This window comes from Pleurodeles waltl, chromosome 5 (assembly GCF_031143425.1).
Source record: "Pleurodeles waltl isolate 20211129_DDA chromosome 5, aPleWal1.hap1.20221129, whole genome shotgun sequence".
NCBI classification, from domain to species: Eukaryota; Metazoa; Chordata; class Amphibia; order Caudata; family Salamandridae; genus Pleurodeles; species Pleurodeles waltl.
In genome coordinates this window covers 123,322,688-123,347,368 of record NC_090444.1, presented here as the reverse complement: position 1 = coordinate 123,347,368, position 24,681 = coordinate 123,322,688, and the positions used below count along the sequence as shown (strand labels likewise).

General features: G+C 44.3%; 1 protein-coding gene across 1 annotated transcript in view; it reads left to right on the top strand.

The window, feature by feature from the left end:
- Nucleotides 1-24,681, top strand: part of INTS9 (integrator complex subunit 9) — a 249,465-nt gene continuing 224,784 nt past the window's right edge. The window contains exon 1 of the mRNA XM_069233783.1: nt 1-131. Coding sequence (XP_069089884.1) covers nt 123-131 — 9 coding nt within the window. The 5' untranslated portion in view covers nt 1-122. The remainder of the gene's footprint in view (nt 132-24,681) is intronic.

Here is a 24,681-nt window from a genome sequence, read left to right as displayed (position 1 = left end):
AGGTGCTTCGCGTGTTGGTCTCTCTGTAGGTACATGGCTTCACTAAGGGAGAATCTTCCTGGTCATTGTGCCTGTTGTTGCTGCTGCTGGCGGGAGTGACACTAGCCGCATCCGTGCGAGTCATGAAATTGGTGAGTAGCTGGGACAGTGTCTGAGTTGGTGTGTGATGTTTAAGGGGCCTGCCTGACATCCTGTACCAGAAAAATCCTCTGAGTTCTCTAGTGGGAGTGAATAGAGGCTAAGGATGGAAGTGCGTTACGATATGCTGCTAGGGATGGTATTATCCCATAGATATTGGTGGACTCTTGACTGGAGGAGAAGACCCTTATTTTGATCAACTTTTTTTCTGTGAAATGTCATTTGTTCCCAAAACATTTCAGTGGCAAATGAAGACCTAACCTGCATTTCAGTAATACCTGCGCTCTCAAGTTTCCAAGTTATATGCTTCAGTACCTCAGCCATTCCAAATATTTTATTTGGATTCTAGATCTTGTAGTGCTGGTTTCATAATGGGTTAAACAGTAGTAAAAGTTCACAGCATTCAACAAAAACCTGGTTTGGATGAGTTTGTCACTTAGGAAATTAGGACAACTGTAGAGATCTGTGAGCCACGATGTTGTAGTCTGCAATATGTTAATCACTAGGGTTGCCACCTCGCAAAAGAAAGAATCATGTGAAGCAGTGAAACAGAAGTCAAGAGCAATGAAGCAGGATTACATGATAAATTTTCTGAACCCGTTTAAGAGTCCTGTTCAGTTCTAAATCCTTTTTCTCCTACACCCCACAGCTGACTTGGGAATAGGTGGCTGAGGGAAATAAAGATCCTGGTGCAGATCCCCAGATGAAGCAGGGTTGGCTTGTTTCTGCTAAACATTCTGACTCCCGTTTCCGGAGTTGGTGTAAGAGGATTTAGAGGCACTGTTGATCCTGCTTCAAGATCATTGACTCTGATAATCATAGTTGACCAGACTACTTTGTGCCCCTACAGTATGGTTTAGCAGTGACTAGTTGATAGTGATTTGCATTTCTTTCAGGTGTTGTTTGAGCTTAAAACAACATTTTCCATGTTTGATATTTTTATTTAAGAGCTATATGATTTTTTTAATGTCCTGTTTGGGGAAGACGCGTTTTTTGACAGATATTTATTTCTTGGAAGTATATTGTCCTGTGGCTGGGGTTGGGAATGTTGTTGCTGTTTTATTTATACTTGGCGTTTCTCCAGTTTATGACAGTGGTGATTTCACAAAGCTTCATATTCTTCCATGCTTGTGACCTAACGTAGCAGTCAGTGGCTCCTGATGGTTCAACATCTGCTCTGCCCCGTTTGCAAATTATACCATGGAATGTCAGTGGCGTAAGTAATATGATCAAGTGGGGTGCAGTGTTGAGAACAGTGATCCATCTTTCACATCATACCCTACCCCTCCAAGAAACCAATTTGTTAAGTAGTCGTCCCTTTTTGAGCAGATATTGGTTTGTGAGCACACTGAATGCACAAAAGGATTGCCATTCTGCTTATGAGACATTCTCCCTTGAAGGTTGATTAGGTTTCGCGAGACACACATGGTACGCATATCGTGTTTCCTGGTTCATGGGAGAACCATAACCTTAAATGCCCAATATTTATGTTTCACCTCCTTTATCTTCCTCCTGCTTCCAGAAGCTTTGCTGGGCTGGGTTCTCCTTCAGGTTTACCAGGGTTGCTTATAAAGGGTGGAGCTTTTAAAGGGGTGATAAAATGGAACTTAGATAGGCATAGCACTATTAACATGCTCAACATTGAGTTCACTTTGCTTCATGATTTTGTTTCCTTGATAGGTTTGAGGGATAATCATGCACTTTTCGACATGCCTGGAGTAAATTTACCATTTTTCTAGAGGGCAGATCACTTATTCTATGGCCTCAAACACTTTTGTATACCACTCATTGACCTCATCTGTTTGCAGAGGCACGCATACTCCTCTGTGGCCTTTAGGACCATTCACCTGTTAAATTGACATTTTGGTACAATGAGCAATTTGGCAGTGGGATTTGGGTATTAAATACACAGTGGTTGAAGAATGACAGTGTTGCTGATTTCATCCAGGCGTAGATCCATTTTATTTTCAGCAGAACATTGTCTTATTTGGATCACATGTTGTATTCTGGGAGACTTTTAAACTGGTGATTATGGGTTGGGCGATGAGGTTCATTTGTAGGCTGAAGAAAGGTGTAACTCAGTTGCCATCCTGGTGGAGAACCTGGCAGAATTTGACACTCAGTTCTGTGCTTCTGGGGAGGCAGGCAACACTAGAGAACGCTCAGTTATTACTTAAACATTTATTGACTTGCAAAGCTAGAAAACAGGCCTGGATACAATTTTGAAGATTACGCAGGCTGGTTGCCTCAATTGGTGGGCTTCCTGGAGCACCAGGAAATGTATATTAGTGGTGGTGGTGGTGGCCGGGAGGGTTATAACAACCACAGTTTGCTGATATGGGAGAAACATGCTGTAGTTTTTGCTTTCTCCTTCTGTACCCCTTACTGCAAGAACCTTTACTGCCTACATAATCTAACAATTTATTTCACCTGAAGCCTGACTGGCCAATGTGACTAAAGGAAATGAAAAGTGGAAATCCATGTAGGCCACCGCTTTGCCCTCCCCCACCTCACACAACTGGGGCACTGAGGGCCTTTGTTAATGCTATCCTGCTTCAAAGTCTGGCACAGTTGGAAAGATATCTGTGAAGGAACTGAGTGTGGTGTTGGTCCAACTCCAAATGGATCAGCCCCTTGGGCCAACTGACTTCCCAACTGAATTGTTTAAACAATTTGCTTCTTAGTTGGCTGTGGACCTACATAACATGTTCTCTAGGTCCTTGGGAGACAACTTTTTGCCCGAAAATCTGTTCAAGGATACCATTACAGTTTTTGGGATGTCCCTCAATTCTACAGACTAATTCTCACCTTAGAGCCCCATCTCACTCCTCAACACTGAGATGAAAGTATTGATGAAGGCCCTTGAGAACAACTGGGGAAATGTCATTCAATGACAGGCCCAAAAGTGCCTTTTTGTCTGGGGCGTCAATGTGCCATAGCATTAGATGCCTCCCTAGTGCACTGGCCCTTGCTCCATAGTCTAAAGGCTGTCTCAACTCCTTATAGGTTTGGAAAAAAAAATATTTGTCCTTTTTGGATGGATGGGGGCACATTTTCTTTGCTATGTTCATCTACTCTATACTTTGTCTCTGGCCTGAGTGTGAGTGAATGGTATCTTCTGATTGTGTGGAGAGTGAGATTTGGGTGACCTTTGTCAACCCTGATCTTCATGCTGCCTATTGAACCTTTAGTTTCCTATCTTTAGGTTGGTGCTGTGATCTGGGGTTTTGAGTAAGCTCTTGGCCTGGAGGACTGGCCTTGGCCTACATGGATTTCCACTTTTCATTTCCTTTAGTCACATTGGCCAGTCAGGCTTCAGGTGAAATAAATTGTTAGATTATGTAGGCAGTCATTTGGTCTAAGTCCTTTGTGTTCCTGGTGAAGTGGTCACCCACTGAGGTATCTTGGGATCTGTGGTTACATTTAGAAGCTCAGAGACTTCAGGTGCCTAAAGGTTTTGTGTCAAGGGATGCCTCCTGAATTTGGAGGTGAAATATGGATCTGGATTTGTATCTGGATGTGCTTAAGTTTGACTTGAACCATTGGAACTCTGAGAAATTGGTTTATTGGTTGACTGGGGTGTTAACCTCAGTCAAGCAGCAACCACAATCCTAGTGAGGGTAATTGTTGGGCAAACGCCAAATAAACCTTCGCTCACCCTCAAGTAGCGTGGCCCAGAACAGTGACATTTAACTTAGAGGCACTGTTTAATGTATTTGTGCAACACTTCATACAGTAAAACAGTGAAGAAACAGAGAAGATGATTCCACACCAGGGTAGAAAAACAAAACAAAATGTAATAATAAAAGAAGATAATAAGAAAATCAATAAGTAGAACTTGAGATATGAATTTTTACAGAATAAATTGTAAAATAGCCCTGAAAAGCAATAAGTGTGAATCAGGAATATTTGGTCGCTCTGGACCGAAACAAAGTCAAAAGTTCAGGCTGACTGCAATGGAGCGTGTGCCGGATACAGCGACCCAGTGAGGCCTGCTGAACAAAAGTACCTAATTCCTGGTTGCATCAACGTCAAAGATGCGGGGAGCAGGCAGAAACAATGGGTCGGCGTCGATCCCCGCAACAGAAGTGATGTGTGGATCTTTCCCATGCAGTAGCGAAGATGCATCAATTTTTCTCAATGCAACAGCGCCAATGCATTGGATTTGAGATGCAGCGGTTTCAAAGGCAATGTGCCAAGGTCGATACACACAGTGGCGGCGATGCGCCAGTTCTGATCCATGCAACAGGCATGATGCACTGGTTCCGATCCACACAGCAGTGGCAATGCATAATTTCACCTGTAGCAAGCACTTTAGGTACACTTCCAGGGGTCCAGGACTTGGGTGACACCACTTGGCAGGGCAGACTCTCAGATGGGAGAATCCCGGTGCAGATGTAGGTTGGTTGGAAGTCTTTTATGTCCCTGACACTTCGGATCAAGAGACCAGCCACCTGGCCCTTGGAGTCACTCTGGGTTGAAGAGATGCAGGTCCAGTCCATCTCACTCCGAAGCAAAAGGGCATCAGGTCAGCACATCAAAGCAGGAGTCTAGCAGGGTAGCAGTCAAGCAGAGGGGCGGTCCTTGTAGCAGCACAGCAGTCGTTTTTCCTGGCAGCGTATCCACAGGTCCAGAAGTTTACAGATGTGGTGGTGTTTGAGGTTCAAAATTTATACTTTGGTACCCTGGTTCTGGAAGTTGGGAAAAGCTTATAGCCAGTGACTTTGAAGTGCAGGGAATTCTCTTCCTCCCCTGTCCTGGCTCCAAGCTGGTTGGAGTGACAATACAGGGTCGTTAAGCCCTTTGTGTGTGGACAGGACACAGCCTGTTCAGGTGCAAGTGGGGCTGTGCTCTGCTCCGCCCCCTAATCAAGCAAGTTAATGTCCCATTGAGGCACACCTAATTCCACTATTGTGTGACTGTGAGAAATACACAGATCTCAACTGCCAACTACACCCAGTCACGTGACCAGAGAGAAACTGCAGGCACCAGATGGCTAAGGCAAGAAAATGCCAACTTTCTAAAAGTGGCTTTTTCAGAATTGGAATTTTAAATCCGACTTTACAATAAGTTAGGATATTACATTGTGATTCCAGAGACTCCCATTTGCAAGCTACTCTTAAACAAGCATTTGCAATGCAACAGGTCTCGCGTTTGCTCATGTTAGAGCTGATAGCGTTGTAAACTCCTAACCCGACTTTTCACCTATCGGCAAAAGTGCATTTATGTACGTAACCCGAAAAAGTGCAATTAACTGTGTAAAGCGCTCGACTTCTGCCAAGCGAAATCGCGCTAGGAAAATAGAGAAAAAGTAGTCCACGAGCCGGACAGAAAACAGCGAGCCTCGCATGTTTTCTGTACTTGGTCGATGTGCTTGAGGAGGGCTAGCCACCGGAAAAGGCATGACGTATGCATGCCTTCGACTAATGAAAGCAAGCAGATTTTAATAGGCAAGCCCACAAACCAATGAAAAACACTGACGTGACGTCGACAGGGCTCCGAGCCCTTTTCTAATACCTAAAGCGTCTCGCTGCGATACGCATGCGCGAGCGCATGCAACGCAGGCTCGACCCTAAAAATGTAATAAGGCCACTCCAGTGTTATCCTATGGGAGAGATCGGCCTTGCAGTAGTGAAAAGCAAATTCAAGAGTATTTCACTACCAGGACATGTAAAACCTAACAACACATGTCCTACATTTTAAATACACTGCACCCTACCCTTTGGGCTGTCCAGGGCCTACCCTAGGGGTGACATGTGTAGAAAAAGGGAAGGTTTAGACTTGGCAACAGGTTTATTTTGCCAGGTCGACATGGCAGTTTAAACTGCACACACAGGCTCTGCAACGACAGGCCTGAGACATGGTTAAGGTCTACTTAAGTGGATGGCACAATCAGTGCTGCAGGCCCACTAGTAGCACTTAATTTACAGGTCCTGGGCACATGTGGTGCACTTTACTCAAACTTATAAGTAAATTATATATGGCAATTGGGTACATGCCAATGTTACCATGTTTTAAGAAGAGAGCACAAGTACTTTAGCATTGGGGAAATAGGATCACTAGGGTTTCCATGGCCAAATGTTGTAATTCACATTCTGATGGGGGTCTCAGTATGACGGATATCTTGATGTAGTACCAGACTTCTCACTTCCAGTAATTAATGAATGGTGTTTAAGTTACCAAATCCAATCCTGTCTACAGAACACAAAGATGGGCCCTGGGGGAGATTAGCCCTTTACATTACATGTATGCTGGAAGGCTTCCAAGATGTACGTTTTCCTGTACTCACTTCGAGACACTCTGCTATAGATGGAAACATTCCTTATGGAAACAAGTAGTACAACTCTGGGCTTTTGCTGGGTGGCACACCAGTGGCACCTTGCAGGTTAATGTTGTACTCCAGCAAACACAGATGCGTGGCTATGATGACTCACAACAGTATTCGAACTCCATAGGTCCTAGTTCTTTTGATACTTACAAGTGAGTCTGGGACAAAGCCACAAGTTCAGGCCGACCGCAGTGGAGCGCGGGCCGGATACAGGGACCCAGTGAGGCAAGCTGAACAAAAGTACCTAAATCCTGGTTGCATCAACGGCAAAGATGCGTGAAGCAGACAGAGGCAATGGGTCGGAATCGACTTTGTCCTGGTCTCACCTGTAAGTATCAAAAGAACTGGAACCTATTCTAACTCCATAGGTCTCAGTTCTTTTGATAGTTGCAGGTGAGGCTTGCCATTCCTCCCGTTCTTTAAAGCCTAACGCCTATCCTGAATTTAGGCCACTTTAGGCAAAACTCCCCATGATCACTTTGGACAGAGACATCACATCAACAAATCAATTATCATTAATCTGCTCCATACAGTTGGGGACTTTTTTTCATTTCAGTTGCATATTACAAATAAACAATAATAAAACATAGTGCTGATTTTCTTGTCAGAGTAAAGTACAGTGTTTCCATCATATTAGAGAACTCTTCAAACAGGGACGCTACTTCCTTCATATTACACCCATATCAAAATATCCCCTATTTAAACCAAGCTTAACGAAACTGTGGTGGTACTTGTCAGTACAAGCATTATCGTTCTGAGACAAATTGTGCATGAACTATAATTTAAACATATGAGTAGATAGGTCCATACTTCCCTGATAGGTCAGCTGCTATTTTCACCAGGACCTAAACGTCATATTCTATGAGTTTGTAAAGTTTAAAAGTAATACAAACACGTATACCTTATCCTCTATTACATGAGCCCTGTCCGGAGCAATTCATTTAAATAGTAATGTTTGCAAAATATTGTTTGTGGGTTCCCCAGATATTCAGAGACACTGGGCAGTGTTGTAGCATAAATATCAACTTTATCATTGCAATAAATGAGATCTGCAATCCCATTTTTAGTTTTGGGTTTAGGCCCCCTGCCCCACACAAGTGCCACCCTTTGTTTTGCTGGTAGACATGCCATAGACATGTACCTTCTCATCCCATTAAATCCTCCATTAATATGGCCCATTAAGGCAATAAGAGGTGAAAGTGGCAATTCAACATTTTTGAAAGGATCTCAAACATTTGGGTCCAATACTCTGTAATGAGTGAGCACGACACATGTATGTTGTTTAGATCATTATAACTTTGTGCGCATCTTGGATCCACATCTAAAACTATCGCATTGAAGTCTGCTGGTGTGTCATGTGATCTGTGTAATAATTTAAAGTGGACATTTCTGTGTCTGTCTTTAAAACATATTTCCTAAGTTTGAGAGCAACAGTAGTGCCGCATTTTGACTGAAATTCTTTCTCCCCAGACTTTGACCTTTATAGCAGTCTACCACCCTCAATTGCTTCGCTTGTTTTGGACATGATCCTCAATGACAGTAAAAGGTGCTAAATTATGTATGAGGGAAAGGCAGGGTATCTCCAGTAGGTAATATCAAAGCCTTAAATAATAAAAAAAATGTCTAAAGATGAGGAACCCCTCATCTCTTTAAAGTTATAAATTGGCTTGTTACATAAGATTCTCCCAGCTTGCTAATATTCAATTTTATGAATTATTTCTGTATATTAGGTTCTAATGTAACTTTAAACCAGGGATTTTTGCTTATGGGAGGTGAGTATACCCCATGTAAGCGCATTAATGGAGCCAGCTTGTGCAATGCATATATTGTGTAGATCAGCATGTTGAACTGTGCAGTGTTTAGTAACATGGGGGACACCATGTCTTTCTCTACTTTAACATTAGGAGTTTTATAATCTGGGTGGTATCAGTTAAAAGCATACTTCGCCTACACCACCAAAAGTAATTATCTAAATTTGGCGCTGTAAGCCTGCCTCTTTTGTAAGGAGGGGTCAACGTGGTCCAGCTTAGTCTGGGTTGCTCACCGGCCCACACAAAACCCGTTCGTGTCATGCAGAACCATGCAAAAAAGGAGCCAGAAAACATAACAGGCATGTTAGTAAAAAGATATTATAACCTAGACAAAAATAGCATTTTAATGATTGCAACGCTACCATTTATGGATGACATGAGAGATATCCAAAGCAGTTGATTTTCTTCAATCGCTGCTGTTACCAGCCTGTAGTGTTCTTGTTTAGCCATCCCTGGATCCCATTGTATGTTCTCACCAAGTATCGGACTGGTTTGTCGCACCACTCCAGAGGAAACCCAGGTGTCAATTATTCAGTAACATGAGAGATTGGAAGGCATTAAGATTTGCTCAAGTTTATCTTAAGACTTATAAAAAGGCCAGTGTTTATGATATCTCTAACTAGAGCAGATGTATTGCTAGAGGGATCACTTACATAGTGTATTATGTAATCTGCATACTGTGAAAACAAAATAGTATTACCATCAAACCAGAGACCCCTGTTTGCATTAAAGTCTTTTATTCAAGATGAAGGTGGGCACCCCTGTCTTGTAACTCTTGTCTTGATTGGGAAGGGAGGAGAAGTGTTCCCAGGCAGCCTGATGTGGGCTATAAGTTCAGTATAAAGGAAAGCGACCCAGCCCAGCATCCCCTCCCCAGTCCCAACTCTTTCAGTACCGCAAACCTGCAGGACCATTCAAGAGACCTAAAGGCTTTTTGTGCATCTAGCAACAGTGCTTTGTCAGATTGGTCAGGATCTATTTGATGTGCCAAGGAGAAGTAGGTATGTAGATTATCCGATGTCAGTTCACCTGATATGAAGCCAGACTTTTAATTCAGACCACTCATAATGGGTTGTAATCGGACTGCAGTTACTTTGGCCAAAAGTTTGGTAGCTGTAGTTACCAATGACAGCAGCCTATAAGAGATACATTTGTTTGAGGAAGAGGTTTATCTGGCTTCAACAGGACAGCAATGGTGGTCTCTCACAGCGTGAGAGGTAGTTTCATGATTTCTTTTAGCTTCTTCATAGATCAGTAGCAAGTGCAGGGCCAATACCTCTGCATGTTCTTTATAGAATTCAGATGTTCTATAAAGAGAGCCCCACCGAGAGCCTTTCCACCAGGCAAGGACTTTATGATCATTATCTCTTCCACAGAGAGGGGCTGATTTGGGACTTTCTTTTGTGAGCGCCAAGCCAGAGTGACCTTTGAAGGATACTCCTACATTATGTCTCCCTGTTTATCTGCCCTAGCTTTGTAGAGCTCTGCATCGTATCTAGCATATCCATCTAGGTTATCAGGCATGGTTGTGCAGCTTGTTCTGTCAATCGCTTGAATTCTAAGACTTCTCTACAGGGAGTGCAGAATTATTAGGCAAATTAGTATTTTGACCACATCATCCTCTTTATGCATGTTGTCTTACTCCAAGCTGTATAGGCTCGAAAGCCTACTACCAATTAAGCATATTAGGTGATGTGCATCTCTGTAATGAGAAGGGGTGTGGTCTAATGACATCAACACCCTATATCAGGTGTGCATAATTATTAGGCAACTTCCTTTCCTTTGGCAAAATGGGTCAAAAGAAGGACTTGACAGGCTCAGAAAAGTCAAAAATAGTGAGATATCTTGCAGAGGGATGCAGCACTCTTAAAATTGCAAAGCTTCTGAAGCGTGATCATCAAACAATCAAGCGTTTAATTCAAAATAGTCAACAGGGTCGCAAGAAGCGTGTGGAAAAACCAAGGCGCAAAATAACTGCCCATGAACTGAGAAAAGTCAAGCGTGCAGCTGCCACGATGCCACTTGCCACCAGTTTGGCCATATTTCAGAGCTGCAACATCACTGGAGTGCCCAAAAGCACAAGGTGTGCAATACTCCGAGACATGGCCAAGGTAAGAAAGGCTGAAAGACGACCACTACTGAACAAGACACACAAGCTGAAACGTCAAGACTGGGCCAAGAAATATCTCAAGACTGATTTTTCTAAGGTTTTATGGACTGATGAAATGAGAGTGAGTCTTGATGGGCCAGATGGATGGGTCCGTGGCTGGATTGGTAAAGGGCAGAGAGCTCCAGTCCGACTCAGACGCCAGCAAGGTGGAGGTGGAGTACTGGTTTGGGCTGGTATCATCAAAGATGAGCTTGTGGGGCCTTTTCGGGTTGAGGATGGAGTCAAGCTCAACTCCCAGTCCTACTGCCAGTTCCTGGAAGACACCTTCTTCAAGCAGTGGTACAGGAAGAAGTCTGCATCCTTCAAGAAAAACATGATTTTCATGCAGGACAATGCTCCATCACACGCGTCCAAGTACTCCACAGCATGGCTGGCAAGAAAGGGTATAAAAGAAGGAAATCTAATGACATGGCCTCCTTGTTCACCTGATCTGAACCCCATTGAGAACCTGTGGTCCATCATCAAATGTGAGATTTACAAGGAGGGAAAACAGTACACCTCTCTGAACAGTGTCTGGGAGGCTGTGGTTGCTGCTGCACGCAATGTTGATGGTGAACAGATCAAAACACTGACAGAATCCATGGATGGCAGGCTTTTGAGTGTCCTTGCAAAGAAAGGTGGCTATATTGGTCACTGATTTGTTTTTGCTTTGTTTTTGAATGTCAGAAATGTATATTTGTGAATGTTGAGATGTTATATTGGTTTCACTGGTAATGATAAATAATTGAAATGGGTATATATTTTTTTTTGTTAAGTTGCCTAATAATTATGCACAGTCATAGTCACCTGCACACACAGATATCCCCCTAACATAGCTAAAACTAAAAACAAACTAAAAACTACTTCCAAAAATATTCAGTTTTGATATTAATGAGTTTTTTGGGTTCATTGAGAACATGGTTGTTGTTCAATAATAAAATTAATCCTCAAAAATACAACTTGCCTAATAATTCTGCACTCCCTGTAGAAGCCCATTTCGGTTTTGACAGTCTGGCTAATGTATGACTAGGCCTCTTAACCTCACCATATAGTTTTGCTGTTGCATACTTGGCTAAATACTTAAGTTCCCTATCAACCTCCTCCCTGGGTTCTATTAGTATGTCATGTATCAAGTCCCTGTCACAGTCACATGATTTGGTATATCATCCTAAAGGGCTTTGAGGTCCTTATCCAGTTTCCCCAATTAGGTTCAAATTGATTAGAGTATAGCAGTCTGTTCAGAAATGCATAGACGTCTACTGGCACACAAGTATAGGCCTCCCACAAGGTGGAACTACTAGAAAATGGATCCCTTATTTAAATAAAAATAGTCTTCAATACCTTTTCTAATTTCATCTTTGAATATGGAGTTCAGTAGGGCATTGGGGGAAAATACCATGGTTAGTTATTGCTGTCAATCATGGTGGGTGGTAACACCAACGTCCACCCCTCCAAACAGGCTGCAGTCACTGCAGATGGCAATATCTGATGTCCAGAGCAAATATATGCCTTCACGTACTGTGGTTGGTTCTTTAATGTCACAACATATGAAGAGCTTGAGTACTGAATCCACAGCTCTCCCTCTTCCTTAGCCAGATGTGGGAACATGAATATATAATCCGTACGCTGCAGCCCATTGTAATTTCCATTTTTAAAGATCGTTCAGGTCTGTGCATCTAAATTTTCCTTACATTAAGTGTATGAATTGCAAAGAAGTGTCTCTATAATCACTTTTTTACTCAATGCAGCCTGTATACTTTAATAAATTGTAGACAACCAGAATGTAATCAAACGCAGCCTCAGCACATCATCGTATCCAGGATTCTTCTGCTGCGAGTCTATTCTACTGGGTATACTAAACAACTGTGCCTGCAAAAGCTATATTATTCTATACATTTATGAAATATACAGGTAACCCATTATCCTGAAAGAGCAGCCTTATAAAGCTATATCATGTGCACTTTCAGCAATCGTGCCCGAGCTGATTGTGTTTGCATCAGATGGCGTCCTACCTTGGGCTTATATTACACCTAAAAAAAATGGAATGGCTTTCCAGACAGCGAGCTCAGGTTCTCATTTTTGTCAAAGTTGGGGCACTTGAGTATAATTGCTTTACTCAGCGTTCACAAAAAACATATTGTGTCCACTCTGATCAGTGTTAAGGAAAACCAATGATTGCTGAAAGTTAATGAAAGTACATTAGAGGAGGAGTTTGGGCAGTTTGCCTAGAAGCAGTACTTCAGGATTACACTCAATTTCTGTAGTTTTTGCATCTGAAGAGCAACCGCACAGACTAAAAGAAAAGAAGAAGCTTTGGCACAGCCAATGTTCCTCACCTTTGGACTTACGCTTTGCCAATGCTATTTTTTCCATGATATGCAGATCATGTATACAGCATTGGACCAAAACAGCATGCTGACATGGCTGTGTCATTTGCGTGCATGTGTGATGAAATATGCGCACATGCATCATCACGCATATGCAATTGTCTGAAATGATGCCTGCGCCATTTTTTTTATTTACCTGTCTAAAATGAATTGGTAAATAAAGAATATTCAAACACCACTATCGAAAAAGGGGTTTTTGTAAGGAAGACAGGTTGGCAGCAGTATGCTGGCTATACTCCAAAAGTATTATATTTTAAAAAAAGGACCACAGGGGAGGGCAATAGAGGGGTGGGTGGGAAGGAAGCACCAGGGAGTGAGCAGGGCAAATGAAAAAAAGCAAAATCATGTGGGGTAAGAGAAGACAAGTAGCTGTAATAATCTCGTCAGTGCTGGATGCAGGTAAGGTGAATATGCGAGCTGCTGGCGGCGCACAGGCTGTCACCAAACGTCACCTTAGAAGCCCAAACATTCCACATTGAATGCAGAACACATAGACAGGATTCCATGTGCAAGGCAAAACAGAAAGAACAAGATATTACAGTAGTACACAAGTGAGAGAGCAACATGGACCGGAGAAACACATGAGGGAGAGAGCAACATGTAGCGCAGGGGCCGTAGAACTTTGTCAGGAGAAACACACAAGAAAGAGAGCAAGCAGTCCACAAAGGCGAGAGGAAATATGGAGCGGGGGGGGGGGGGGTGAGTATTTGGCAGGGGGAGCACATAAAGGAGAGAGTTGAAAATCACACTGATGAAGTGCTTAATGGAAAAAGCTAAATAGTAGTTCCCTGAAAGTAATAAGCGTCAGGATACAAGTCAGTCAATCAAAAGGATGGTAAAGAGGTTGCATTGCAGGACAGGGATAGACACAAAAAGAGGAAGCCAAGACATTGAATAAAAAAGCAAATGTGAGCGACAATAAAGCAAACCAGTGGTAAGCAATGGGCTGTCTATAAGCCTACCATATGTTCTTGTTAAGCCCACTACAGGTCTTTGATAACCAGACAGCTTGTGCTGTCTTGTAGGCAAGACTCAGAATTGTCTTCCCAGCAAAAGATTTTAAGCACCGTTTTTTTAGACAAGTTCTGCCAGTCTTCTCTTTCAGGTTGTCCCTTTAACCCTGTCAGGGCCCTCCATGTGTCACCTTCTCTTTCTGCTGGATCTGCATCCATGAAGATTGTGTCCTGCTTTCATCTTATTGCTGTGAGAGGCACTTTTCACAAGCATGCATTGTGAATTTTCCCTGAGTGAGGGAAGGCTGAGAGATCTGTGAAAACGACATTAAAAATGTGCTTTGATAAAACTTCACTTAACACCAAGAGTGAAATGAAAAAAGAACAAGCAGCACTCAATGTATTTATTTCTTTTCACCATTACTGAGTGCTTAGAAGTGGAGCTTCTTGATTGATGCAATGTCTCTATGCCCCTTACAACCATCATACCTCAGCCATCTTTTGTGGGTTCTAATGTTAAATTCTCTTTCCCTCGCACATGCCATTCTGACTAAAACAGCTTTGTGGTTTGGGCACCATCACAGACCCGCAAGGCGAGAAAACCTATTTAAAAAACACGGAAGAAAACCCACCAGAGAATGCATCGCTACACAGGGAAAATTACAACCAAATAGTACAATAAAAAAATATAACCTACAAATTGAGAGAAATTGCGAGCTGAGAGATTTTGGTATTTGGCCATTTGGGAAATAGATATGGGACATACATAGAAAGATAGCTTATTTTGGCATGTATATGAGTATAATATCTTTCCTCAGTCTTTACTCCACTTGGAGTACCATGGCTGAACTGGAGGCGAGATTATCAACTTTTCATATTGGAGTACAGCAGTCATAAACATGATGACATACCGCATTACATTTCCAATAACAACATGAAAATAAAATGAACCACTAAAATATTTGATTTTCATGGAGCAGCCAGAGCTCCACACTTCTTTATAATCCAAAATGAATGAAAGAAGGACTTTTTAATGCGCATGTCCCAGTGCTACATGCTCAGCATGGAGATGAGTAAAAATGAGTTTTTAGGACTTTGCAAAAATACATTTCTTGTGAAATAGAATGGAGAGAGAGAGTGGTAACCGGTTCCATTTGCCACCTGCCAGAACCATGAAAGACTGGCCACCAAGTCTCACCAAACGAAACCTCTGGAGGGTAAGCAGCAAAGCTGTGGTCAGATGCAGGAATCTAGAAGGCTGATAGTGCCTACTTCTAACCAGGTACTGAGGACCTCGCTTACAGATTGCCCGGTGTGTAATAGTGAGAGCTTGGAAGCGAGTCCTCTTTTTGACTGCTAGCAAGCGTAGCACTCTGAGATGAAATATGCATCCTCCAAGTAATTTCCAAGGTAAGACGAACAACCACATTTTGGATAAATTGAAGTTGACTGATTGGTTTGTCAAGGAGTACCAAATGCAGACTTGTGGTGTAGTCCAGTATTAAGGTGATAAGAGCATGCCACTGCCTTACGTGTCTTCAAGAGTAGGAGATCCAAACACTTCCTGAGGGATCTAAGAAAAGAAAAACAGGTGCAAGCCACAGAGATGAAAAAGACCGCTTCCAATCTGTTTTTACACCCAGATTCATGGCTAAAGTTGAGGAGCCTGGGAGTGGAGGCAGGTCCTTAGGCCATCAGCTATGATTTTACAGTTAATTAAGAAACCCTTCAACAATGAGTGGGCATCATCCAAAAATCATGTAACACTTAAATACACTGCAGAACATTCATACTCTAAAAACCAGAGAGGAATGATCTTGACATATGTGTTCTAAATATAGCTGAACCTTTACTGTCACAATAGCTAGAAAATGTTTCATTTTGTGGAAGGATCAGAGGTGAGGATTATGTTTTTTTCAACGTAATTGCCAACAAAGCTATGCAATGGCTACCATTGGTTTAAAATAACATCTTTTGAAAGTGGAATCTCAAAATGTTATGAAGAGTATGTCCCCTGCATGGTGAACAAACGTGCACCTGCCCCCTTAGTGCCCGGATGCATTTGAAACTGGTATACCGACTTTTTATTTGGCCCAGGAGTCAAGCAAATCTAGCATGTGTACAGAGGTCTAGGCCTGCCACTGGTAATGCGGGTTCCAAAACCTATTCTATGACCTGGGGGAGCACACCATGCATGCATTCATAGTGGGCGTATAACTAGTGCCATTTCCCTCAGTGAATCACCTAGAGATGTTGTGGCAGTGTAATGAGTTTTGTGAATCTTTAATATGAGCAGACCTTTTCCCTGTGTCAGAAGAGAGAGTGATCTGCTGGTGCCCCTCGTTTAAAGTTCTGCTATTCTGGGAAGCCCAAGTCTCTGTGTTGACATTTTGTGTGCAGCGTCAATTGCATGTTATGTGCAGTGAGACACATGCATGATATTTGAATGCGGTCTGTGGTGAGAGTTTGATTACTGGAACAAGTGGTTTCCATTTTGTTGGCCCCTGGTTTATCCTGCCATAAGATGGAAGATAGATGTAACTACCCCAAACAGCGGAAGTGTATTGACTGCATTCCTGTGGCCAGAGTGTGGAGATCCAATCATTGGAGACCGGGCTGCCTTTAGAAATTTCTTGAGCACTTTGTTAGAAAAGGACTGCCGAATAAGCCTTACTAAACACTGACATTTGATAGAAAAGGTGAAGGGAGGAGACTATATTTTGTGTGGCAAGTGGGAAGTCTCCTTTAATTTTGCAGAGATGACTCAACAAGCATGTAGTTCCCAAGTAAACCTGAGTTTATTCCAAACAAGAAACTACAGCCACCGCAGTACAACCTTCATCTTCCCCCTCCTTAACAGTTCTGTTTCAATAATAAAATTCTCATACAAAATCTTTCATTGTACACTGTCAATTAAAGGGAGAAAATTTCCATGAAATGTTGAAAAACCTTCCCATTAACTTTCAGCGTTCTTGATAACACTCTGGCCCTCATTATAACATTGGCAGTAAAAACTGCCTACCGCCGCGGCGATGGTCGGCAAAAGACCGTCGCTGCGGCTACCAGCCGTCCGCCATATTATGACCACAGCCGGATTTCCGCCACAAGAAGGACGGAAATCTGACTGTAGCCATACTGGCGGATGGCGGTAAGGTGACACTGCTACTACCAGCAGCGCCATGCCAGTAGACCGCCGTATTGAGAGAAATAATATGGCCTGGCGGTGATCTGCTGGTGGGCGCTGCTGTTAGTAGCAGCGCCCAGTCCTGTCTCCTGCCAGAAGACCTCCTGGATCCAGGTAAGTCCGGTCTTGGACAGGGGAGGGTGATGGGGTGTGTTTTGTGTGTGTGTGTGCGTGATTGCGGGTGTGTGTTGAGTGTTGATTGTGTGGGTGAATGTATGGAAGTGTGAATGCGTGTATGCATAGAAATTGTAATGGGTGTCTGCATGTATGTTTTGAAGTGTGTGTGATTGGATGTATGCATGCGTGTATGTATGTGTGAATGAGTGTGTGTCTGCATGTGTGAATGGGGGGCGTGGATGTTGGATGGGTAGGGGGTGAGGGGTCTGGAGAGGTAGGGTGGTGGGGGCTTCCTGTTAGTGACAGGGAAGGAATTCCCTGTCCCTGGTAGGGCCTACCGCCATGGTTTTCGTGGCGTTCAGCAGTAGGCGGAGTCATAATCCTGCAGGCGGCACAGTGGTGGCCATGGCTTTCGGAGTGGTACATTGGAGGGTTGGCTTCAGCCAACCCGCCAATGTCATAATGTGGCGGTAAGTACCGCCAGCCTGTTGGCGGTGCTACCGCCACGTTATCATCAACTGCCGGGGTCATAATGACCCCCTATATAATCTATTAACAAATCTGTGAAAATTGGGTTCCAGAAAACATTTATTTTTTGAACATCACCAAGTAAAGTGTTCTGATTTGTTTTCCTATTAAAATATTTTTTTCATCACACATAAGTACAAATAAAGGGCTTTCACAACTACTGAAATATATTTTGAAATGTTTGTACAGTTGACTTAGCTATTTAAATGTTGTGTGTTAGGAAACAGCTGAGAAAATCCTGGAACTCTGCAGTCAGAAGTAAAATTAATTGTAACACAAACAGACTTTTGACCTCTGTCTCTGAACAAATAGCAAATGTGACAAACCATCATAGTGCAATAACATACAAACTTATAGGTTGCACACATCATGACAAACCACCCTCCCTATGCTTTCAATGCAGATCCTGTTATATACTTATAATCCTTAGGGGGCAAAGGAAACGCTGTGTAATTTAACATCATGTCATGAAATGCTATAAACACGAGGCATAAAACACGATGGTGAAATGCAGTTTATAGGGGAATCAGTCAAAACACCTACAACACGAAGGCCACATCGTGCCTGCGCTCTTTTTACAGGTTACTAAGCATGTGAAAGCTCCAAACGTATAGGAATCACTTAAAAATACTTTCTACACGAAGGCCACAGCACACCTGCGCTCCTTTTTCCAGTGGTACAGTACATAAACACCCACAACATTGGGCACAGAAGCTCCTGTGCTCCTGCCACTGTAGTTACAGTAATCGAGGGCGTGGCAGGAATGAGACCTCCATCGAGGATTTCTTCCTGTCCCACAAGCCTTTCCTCAGTGAGGGCCTCCCCCAAGAGGTAGGCCGCCAGAGGAGGGCACACACACTTTTCCTTTTGGTGGGGAGACCTCGCTAGGTCCCTCGCGTAGGAGATAATCAAAAGGCCGTTGGGGCCACTGGAGGCTCTCCCACACCAGGGGAAATATGATCCTTCCAATGCGAGCCTCCTGGCTTGGGGGCTTCGCTGATGCAACACTCTGCCACACTGGGGAGCTTCTTGGACACAACAAGGCGCTTCCACCCAGCATGGTGCGCAAGATCCTCGGAGTATAGCTTCTCCGCCGCAGGGCTGCTGACCCCAAAGGGGCTTGTGCCCTGGGGGCAACAGATTGTGTGCACTTCGTCTTCACTTGCCAGATGCGTCTAACAGCTGCCGTCAAATTCCTCCTTCATCCCAGCCCCTCCTAAAGGTGTATGGCCTCACAGGGTCGTATCGCTCACCCTGCGCTGAGGTCACAAGAGGGAATTGATCAGCACGCGCTAATCACAGTTCCAGAATCTGCTGCCAGACACAATAAAGCGCTCCAAATGCGCTGGGGAGACAGCAGTGAGATAATCTAGTACAAAACAGTGCTCACCAGACACTATAGCTGTAGGGCCAGGGGCAGCAATGGAGCCACAGAAATCCTATGCTGACCCCTGGGAGATCACTGGGGGCACACAGAAGCAGAGAACCAGCAGCAGGCCAGCACATCAGAGTCCTTTGGGGGAGGGGTGAAGTGGCAGTCCCTCTGGTGACCCAGCAGGCCACAGGTCAGCTCAACAAGCAGGTCAGTCCTAATGACGGTTTCTCCCAGCAGCTGAACAGTTCCTTCTGGCTGTGTGCAGAACTAACAGCATCTGGTTACAAGTCTTTGCAGTGTCTCAAAACATGGGGATACAGCCCCTGTACTTACACTCAAAATGTCTGTGATCTAGGGGACACTTCAAAAGAACCTTAGAAGTGCACTGCACAGCACCCCCTTTCAACACAGCCCTAGGTCTGAGCCAGCCCTTTGTATGAGGGCAAGACACAGCCTATACAAATGTAAGTGTGCCCTGCCTCCCTCTCTCCCAACCCAGAAAGACCAGTCAGTATGCAGATGTACTCCTGTTACACCTCCCTGTGTGATGGCTGTCTGGAAGATATGCATAAAACACAGCTGTCACTTTACCCTAGACGTGGATTGGAGGCAGGCTGCAAAGCACAAGAGTCATAAGCACAGTGAAATCCCCACTTTCTAAAAGTGGCATTTCCACTGTAGTAATGAAAAAACCCACCTATACCAATAAGCAGGATTTCTCAGTATCATTCCAAACATGCCCATGCTACTCCTCGCAGATCAGAAATTACCACTTGAGTACTTTTAATGGAACTCCCAATGCTAGCCTATGAGAGGAGTAGGCCTAACAGCAGTGAGAAACCAAATAGGCTGTTTTTAACTACTAGAACATGCATCACAATGAAGGAACATGTCGTACCTTTTAACTACACAGCACCCTGCCCATAGGGCTACATAGGGCCTACTTTATGGGTGACCTGTATGTAGGAAAAGGAGAGTTTCAGGCTTGACAAGTAACTTTAAATGTCAATGTGGCAGTAAACTGCACTTGCAGGCCCTGCAGTGGCAGGACTGAACAATGTTGAAATGCTACTTCTGTGGGTGGCGCAATCTGCGCTGCAGGCCCATTAGTAGCGCTTTAATTTACAGTCCCTGGGCATATGGTATACCACTTTACAAGGGACTTGCAGGAAAATTAAATAAGCCAAAGAGGTGTAAGCCAATAATACCAAGTTTTAGGGGAGAGAGCACATGCACTCTAGCACTGATTAGCAGTGGTAAAGTGCCCAGAGTCCGAAAGCCAACAAAAAATGGGTTAGAAAAATAGGAGAAAGGCAAAACGTTTGGGGATAACTCTTTAGAAAGGTCAATTTTCATCACTGTGTCTGAGGAGCTGCCAGAAAATAACATTTCAAGGGTACCAGCCCTAACCAGTTCTTTGACTGTAAACGGGAGCAATGTCATCTGTCTGGATATGTTTTAAAGTGGGATCCAAACAACCCCACTTTGTTTCTTTTCAAAGTTCTTCTTGGCCAATGAAGGTGGTGCTCTCAGAGTACTCTAAGGATAGCTGTATGACTATGGATAGTCTGAACAACAGCCAGTCTCCCAAGAGGTTAGCGAATATCACCTGGTGTCTGCAACTTGCTGGAGAAACTCAGGGCCTTCGTAAACACCTGGAAGCCTGCCTGCCTTCTAAGAAATGGGCCTGGCCCAATAGGAGGACCGTCTGTCCAAGATGACAAACCTAGCATGATTCCAGAGTGTGGAACACCTAGACATAGCTGATTACTGACAGAAAGGGAAGCTGACACTGACCTGATGTGCACGTTATCACCATGAGCTACCAAGAAATATCTGATTACTGACAGAAAGCGAAGCTGGCATTGACCTGATTTGTAAGTTCTCACCACAAGCTGCAAAAAAAACAAATTTGCCAATTCATCATCGTGTTGCTAGGCATTTCTGTTGAAGGCTGAAGGCCACATGCCACTGCTGACAAGGGTGCTCACATGTGATGAACTGCTTAGGCTTGAACTGCTGAAGGCAAACTTCTGTCCGTGTCAGCTCCTAGGGCTGCAACTACCAAAGACAAACGTCTGCCTGCGTTGGCCACTGCAGAGACACCATGTGCTGAATATCAATGCCTGCCTGCTTTGGCCCCGAAGCCATGACAGCCGATGAGCAAGCTACTCATACTGCTCAGTTCTACAGATCTCATACTGCTCAATTCTACAGATACCAAGAGGCACACAACCACTGTCCTGAGGGCCCCCATCACTGGGGCCTGAAGTGGAGAGGACGCTGACTTTACCAGGCAGTGCCACTGACTCCTACCAACATCCAGCAGGTAATGCAAGACTGTGCCCGCTTGAACTGTGAGACTGTTACTGATATGCCAAAGATAATATTTGCTGCTAGAATGATAACCCTTGCGAGCTCGATCTTGCTTGCTCTACAGACTATTGAAATAACACACTAACTAACATTTGGGATGATTTCCTATGATCTGCACTTATGCATAATCTAGGCCTATTCCATGTCTTTGCTAAAGTTGCCTTAAAAGGGGGAACTTCCCAGGTAGAGAGGAGTGTGAAAGCTTGCACGATCGAAGTATCACATTTATCTTTGCCTCTTAAAGAATATTGCATCTCTGTAACTGAAACCACCTTTGGATTGTGTAGAATTTCATGTTGCTGCATGATTAAAGTACCTTCTTTAAACTGAAAGATAGGCTTTGGAGTGGACATTATTTTTATGTATCTTGGCTAACTGTTGAGGTCTGAGCTCTTCCCTTCACCTACGACATTACCTCTCTCTGAAGTCTTTTGATTGCTTGCCTTTGTTACCCTAAGACTTAAGTCTAGAGTTTTCTTGGCCCACTTAGTGCAGCCATAGTTAGACGGACCTAGGCCGTTATGTAACAAGGATATATTGCCATCATAATACATCAAAATGTGTGATAATATAGTAAGGCATGCAAGAGTGACTCAAAGATACCTGAGAACAATGGCATGTCAATCCTCTCACATTCAGGGAACGCAGTCCACTCTCCCTTAACAATGTAACATAACAACATAGTAACCTAGTTACCCACTCATTCCTCCCCCCCGAACCCACTCTAGTGCCTTGATCGATCTGACCTTCATAAGCAACAGTATGGGGAGCCGCTCCAGGCAATTGTGTGTATCTCCTTCATCTGTTGTTGATTCCCCCCCTCTTCGAAATGCACAGTTGTGAACCTGCACTGGGTTTCTAGCTCACGCTGTATATGTTGCACCTAGGGGGAAAGCATTCCTTCTTCGGATTAGGTTCAGGTTCTCTAATGTGTTCACCAATACCTCCCGGCCCTTGCCCCATGTAGAGAGCCCTGCCGACATTCGGCTTTTCAAAGCTTTACCTCACTCTCATAGCCCGCCCACTGTAATATTTCTTGCCTCCACACCACCATCCGGGGTTCCCTTGGGCTTTCCAATTGCCAGTTATTTCTCGTTTTTCTATGACAAACGCCAGGTCCTGGACCTGGTTCTGACTTTTGTTTTAGTAGTGTTTAGGAAACAGCTTAAAAGACTGTGCCAACGAGTGCAGGGTACACCTCACTCAATGAGCTCGACCAGTCTCCTTATAATGTCTCCTCAATAGTCTGTTAAATACCCACAGCTCCAAAGCATGTGGATGAACTCAGCACCTACCTCCCAGCACTTGGCACTCTTCATCTCAAAGTGTTGGTTAAGCTTCCCAGGGGTAAGCTGCGCTCTATGTAATATACAAAGATGAATGAGTTTAAATCTGGCATTTTTGGACACCTGGGGTACGCGCTCTAGGATGTGTTCCCAGTCAGCTTGTGGAATAGGGATCCCCAAGTCCTCTTCCCAGTGGGTATCTAACAGCAGCAAGGGGGCTACATCATGTCCCCCTATAGCTTCTTGTACAAGCAAATAACCACCTTGAAGGCTCCCAAAGAGGTAGCCAAGTACTGGCATCCTTTGGACTAGGGTGGTTCTACTATGCCTTGTCCCCAGTGCTTACGGCCAGCCATCGTCACCACTCCATGAAGGAGACAGTGGCCTTGGGGTAGGTTGTACCACAAGTGGAATTCCTCGAACACCAGAAGCATTTCGGCTTCGTAAAGCGCTCCAATCGTCGGTGCTCCTGTTGCTACCCAATCTGATATTCCCCACCAATCGCCGCTGTGGGAAATCTCTGCAAAGAATTGAATTGGGATGTTGGAGGAACAGGGTATTCTCATTCTGGTCTTCCATGGGCTTCTGAGCCAACTTCGACGCAATCTGCTATTCCCCACCAGTCACCGCCGGGGGGGAATCTCTGCCAAGAATTGCATTGGGATGACAGAGGAACAGGGTATTCTCATTCTGGGCTTCCATAGGCTTCTGAGCCAACTTCGACGCAGCACGTTAACTCAGTAGTATCTTTGGTACTGGGGTAGTGCAGATGGAAAAGTATTTTAGCAAGTCGATATATGTCTGGGACGAAAGGACCTACTCCCTTTCCAGTTGATAACCGGCCTGCTATCCATTTTGTTAGCCACTGGAGCTGGCCCAGCAAGTAATAGGTTTAAAAATCGGGAATGGCCAATCCACCCTTCATTACCGGTCTCTGAAGTGTGGACAGTGCCACCCTCCGACGGCAGGTACCCCACAAAAATGCTGTAATGAGTGTATCCAACCCCTTGAAAAATGCTTGTAGGATCCAAACTGGCAGCACTACAAAAAAAATTAACAGACGGGGAAGAGCCAACATTTTCATCAGGGCTCTTCGACCTTCCACCGATAGGGTGAGCACTTTCCAAAACCCCAGGCTAGACCGAAGCCCCCGCAGGGCCTTTACCACATTCCCATCTAGTAAATCCGCTGGGCCATGGTAGCTTTGCACTCCTAAGTATGGGAGACATCTTGGTTCCCATTGCAAGCCCCACAGGTTTTCCATTGTTTCCCGAAGTTCAGCGCTGGTAATGTGCAAGATTTCCGCCAATTGACCGGTAAGTGCGAGAGGGAGACAAACTGCTACAGAAAATCGCATGCTCCTGCCACATCCTGTAGAAGGAGCAAGCGATCATCTGCGTACAGTGCGATATGATGCACCTGAGCCCCCATCACTATGCCGCTATATGCATCTCCCTTTTGTGCATGGCATGCAAGCGACTCCATGGCTAGAGCAAAAAAGAGGGGCAACAGTGGCCAGCCCTGTCTTGTGCCTTGCTCCCCTCTATGTCCCTCAGATATAAGGCGACCGGTTCAGACTCTTGCCAAGGGGTTTGCATATAACAATCTATTCTAGGACACAAAATTCTCTCCAAGCCTGAAATAGATCAGCACTCCATAGAGGTATGCCTATAACAGGCTACCAAAGGCTTTTTCAGTGTCCCCGGCAAATATCGCTGCTTGCTCCTTGTCATAGGTATTTGCCTCCAATATCGTAAGGAGCCTCCGGATATTGAGTGCAGTATTGCGACCTGGTATGAACCTTGCCTGGTCCCTGGGGATCAGGGTAGGCGTGTGGTGCAGAAGTCGAGTGGCTAGAATCCTACTAAGTATTTTATAGTTGATGTTAAGCATTGATAACGGATGGTAAGCCTTCTCATTGCGAGCTGGCTTCCCTGGTTTCAGCAGAAATACGATTAGTGCCTCTTGTGTGGATATTGGCATCGATCCTGCCTCCTTAGATGCCCAATAAAGGTCGTCCAGCTTGGGAGCTAGGTCTTCCACATAGGT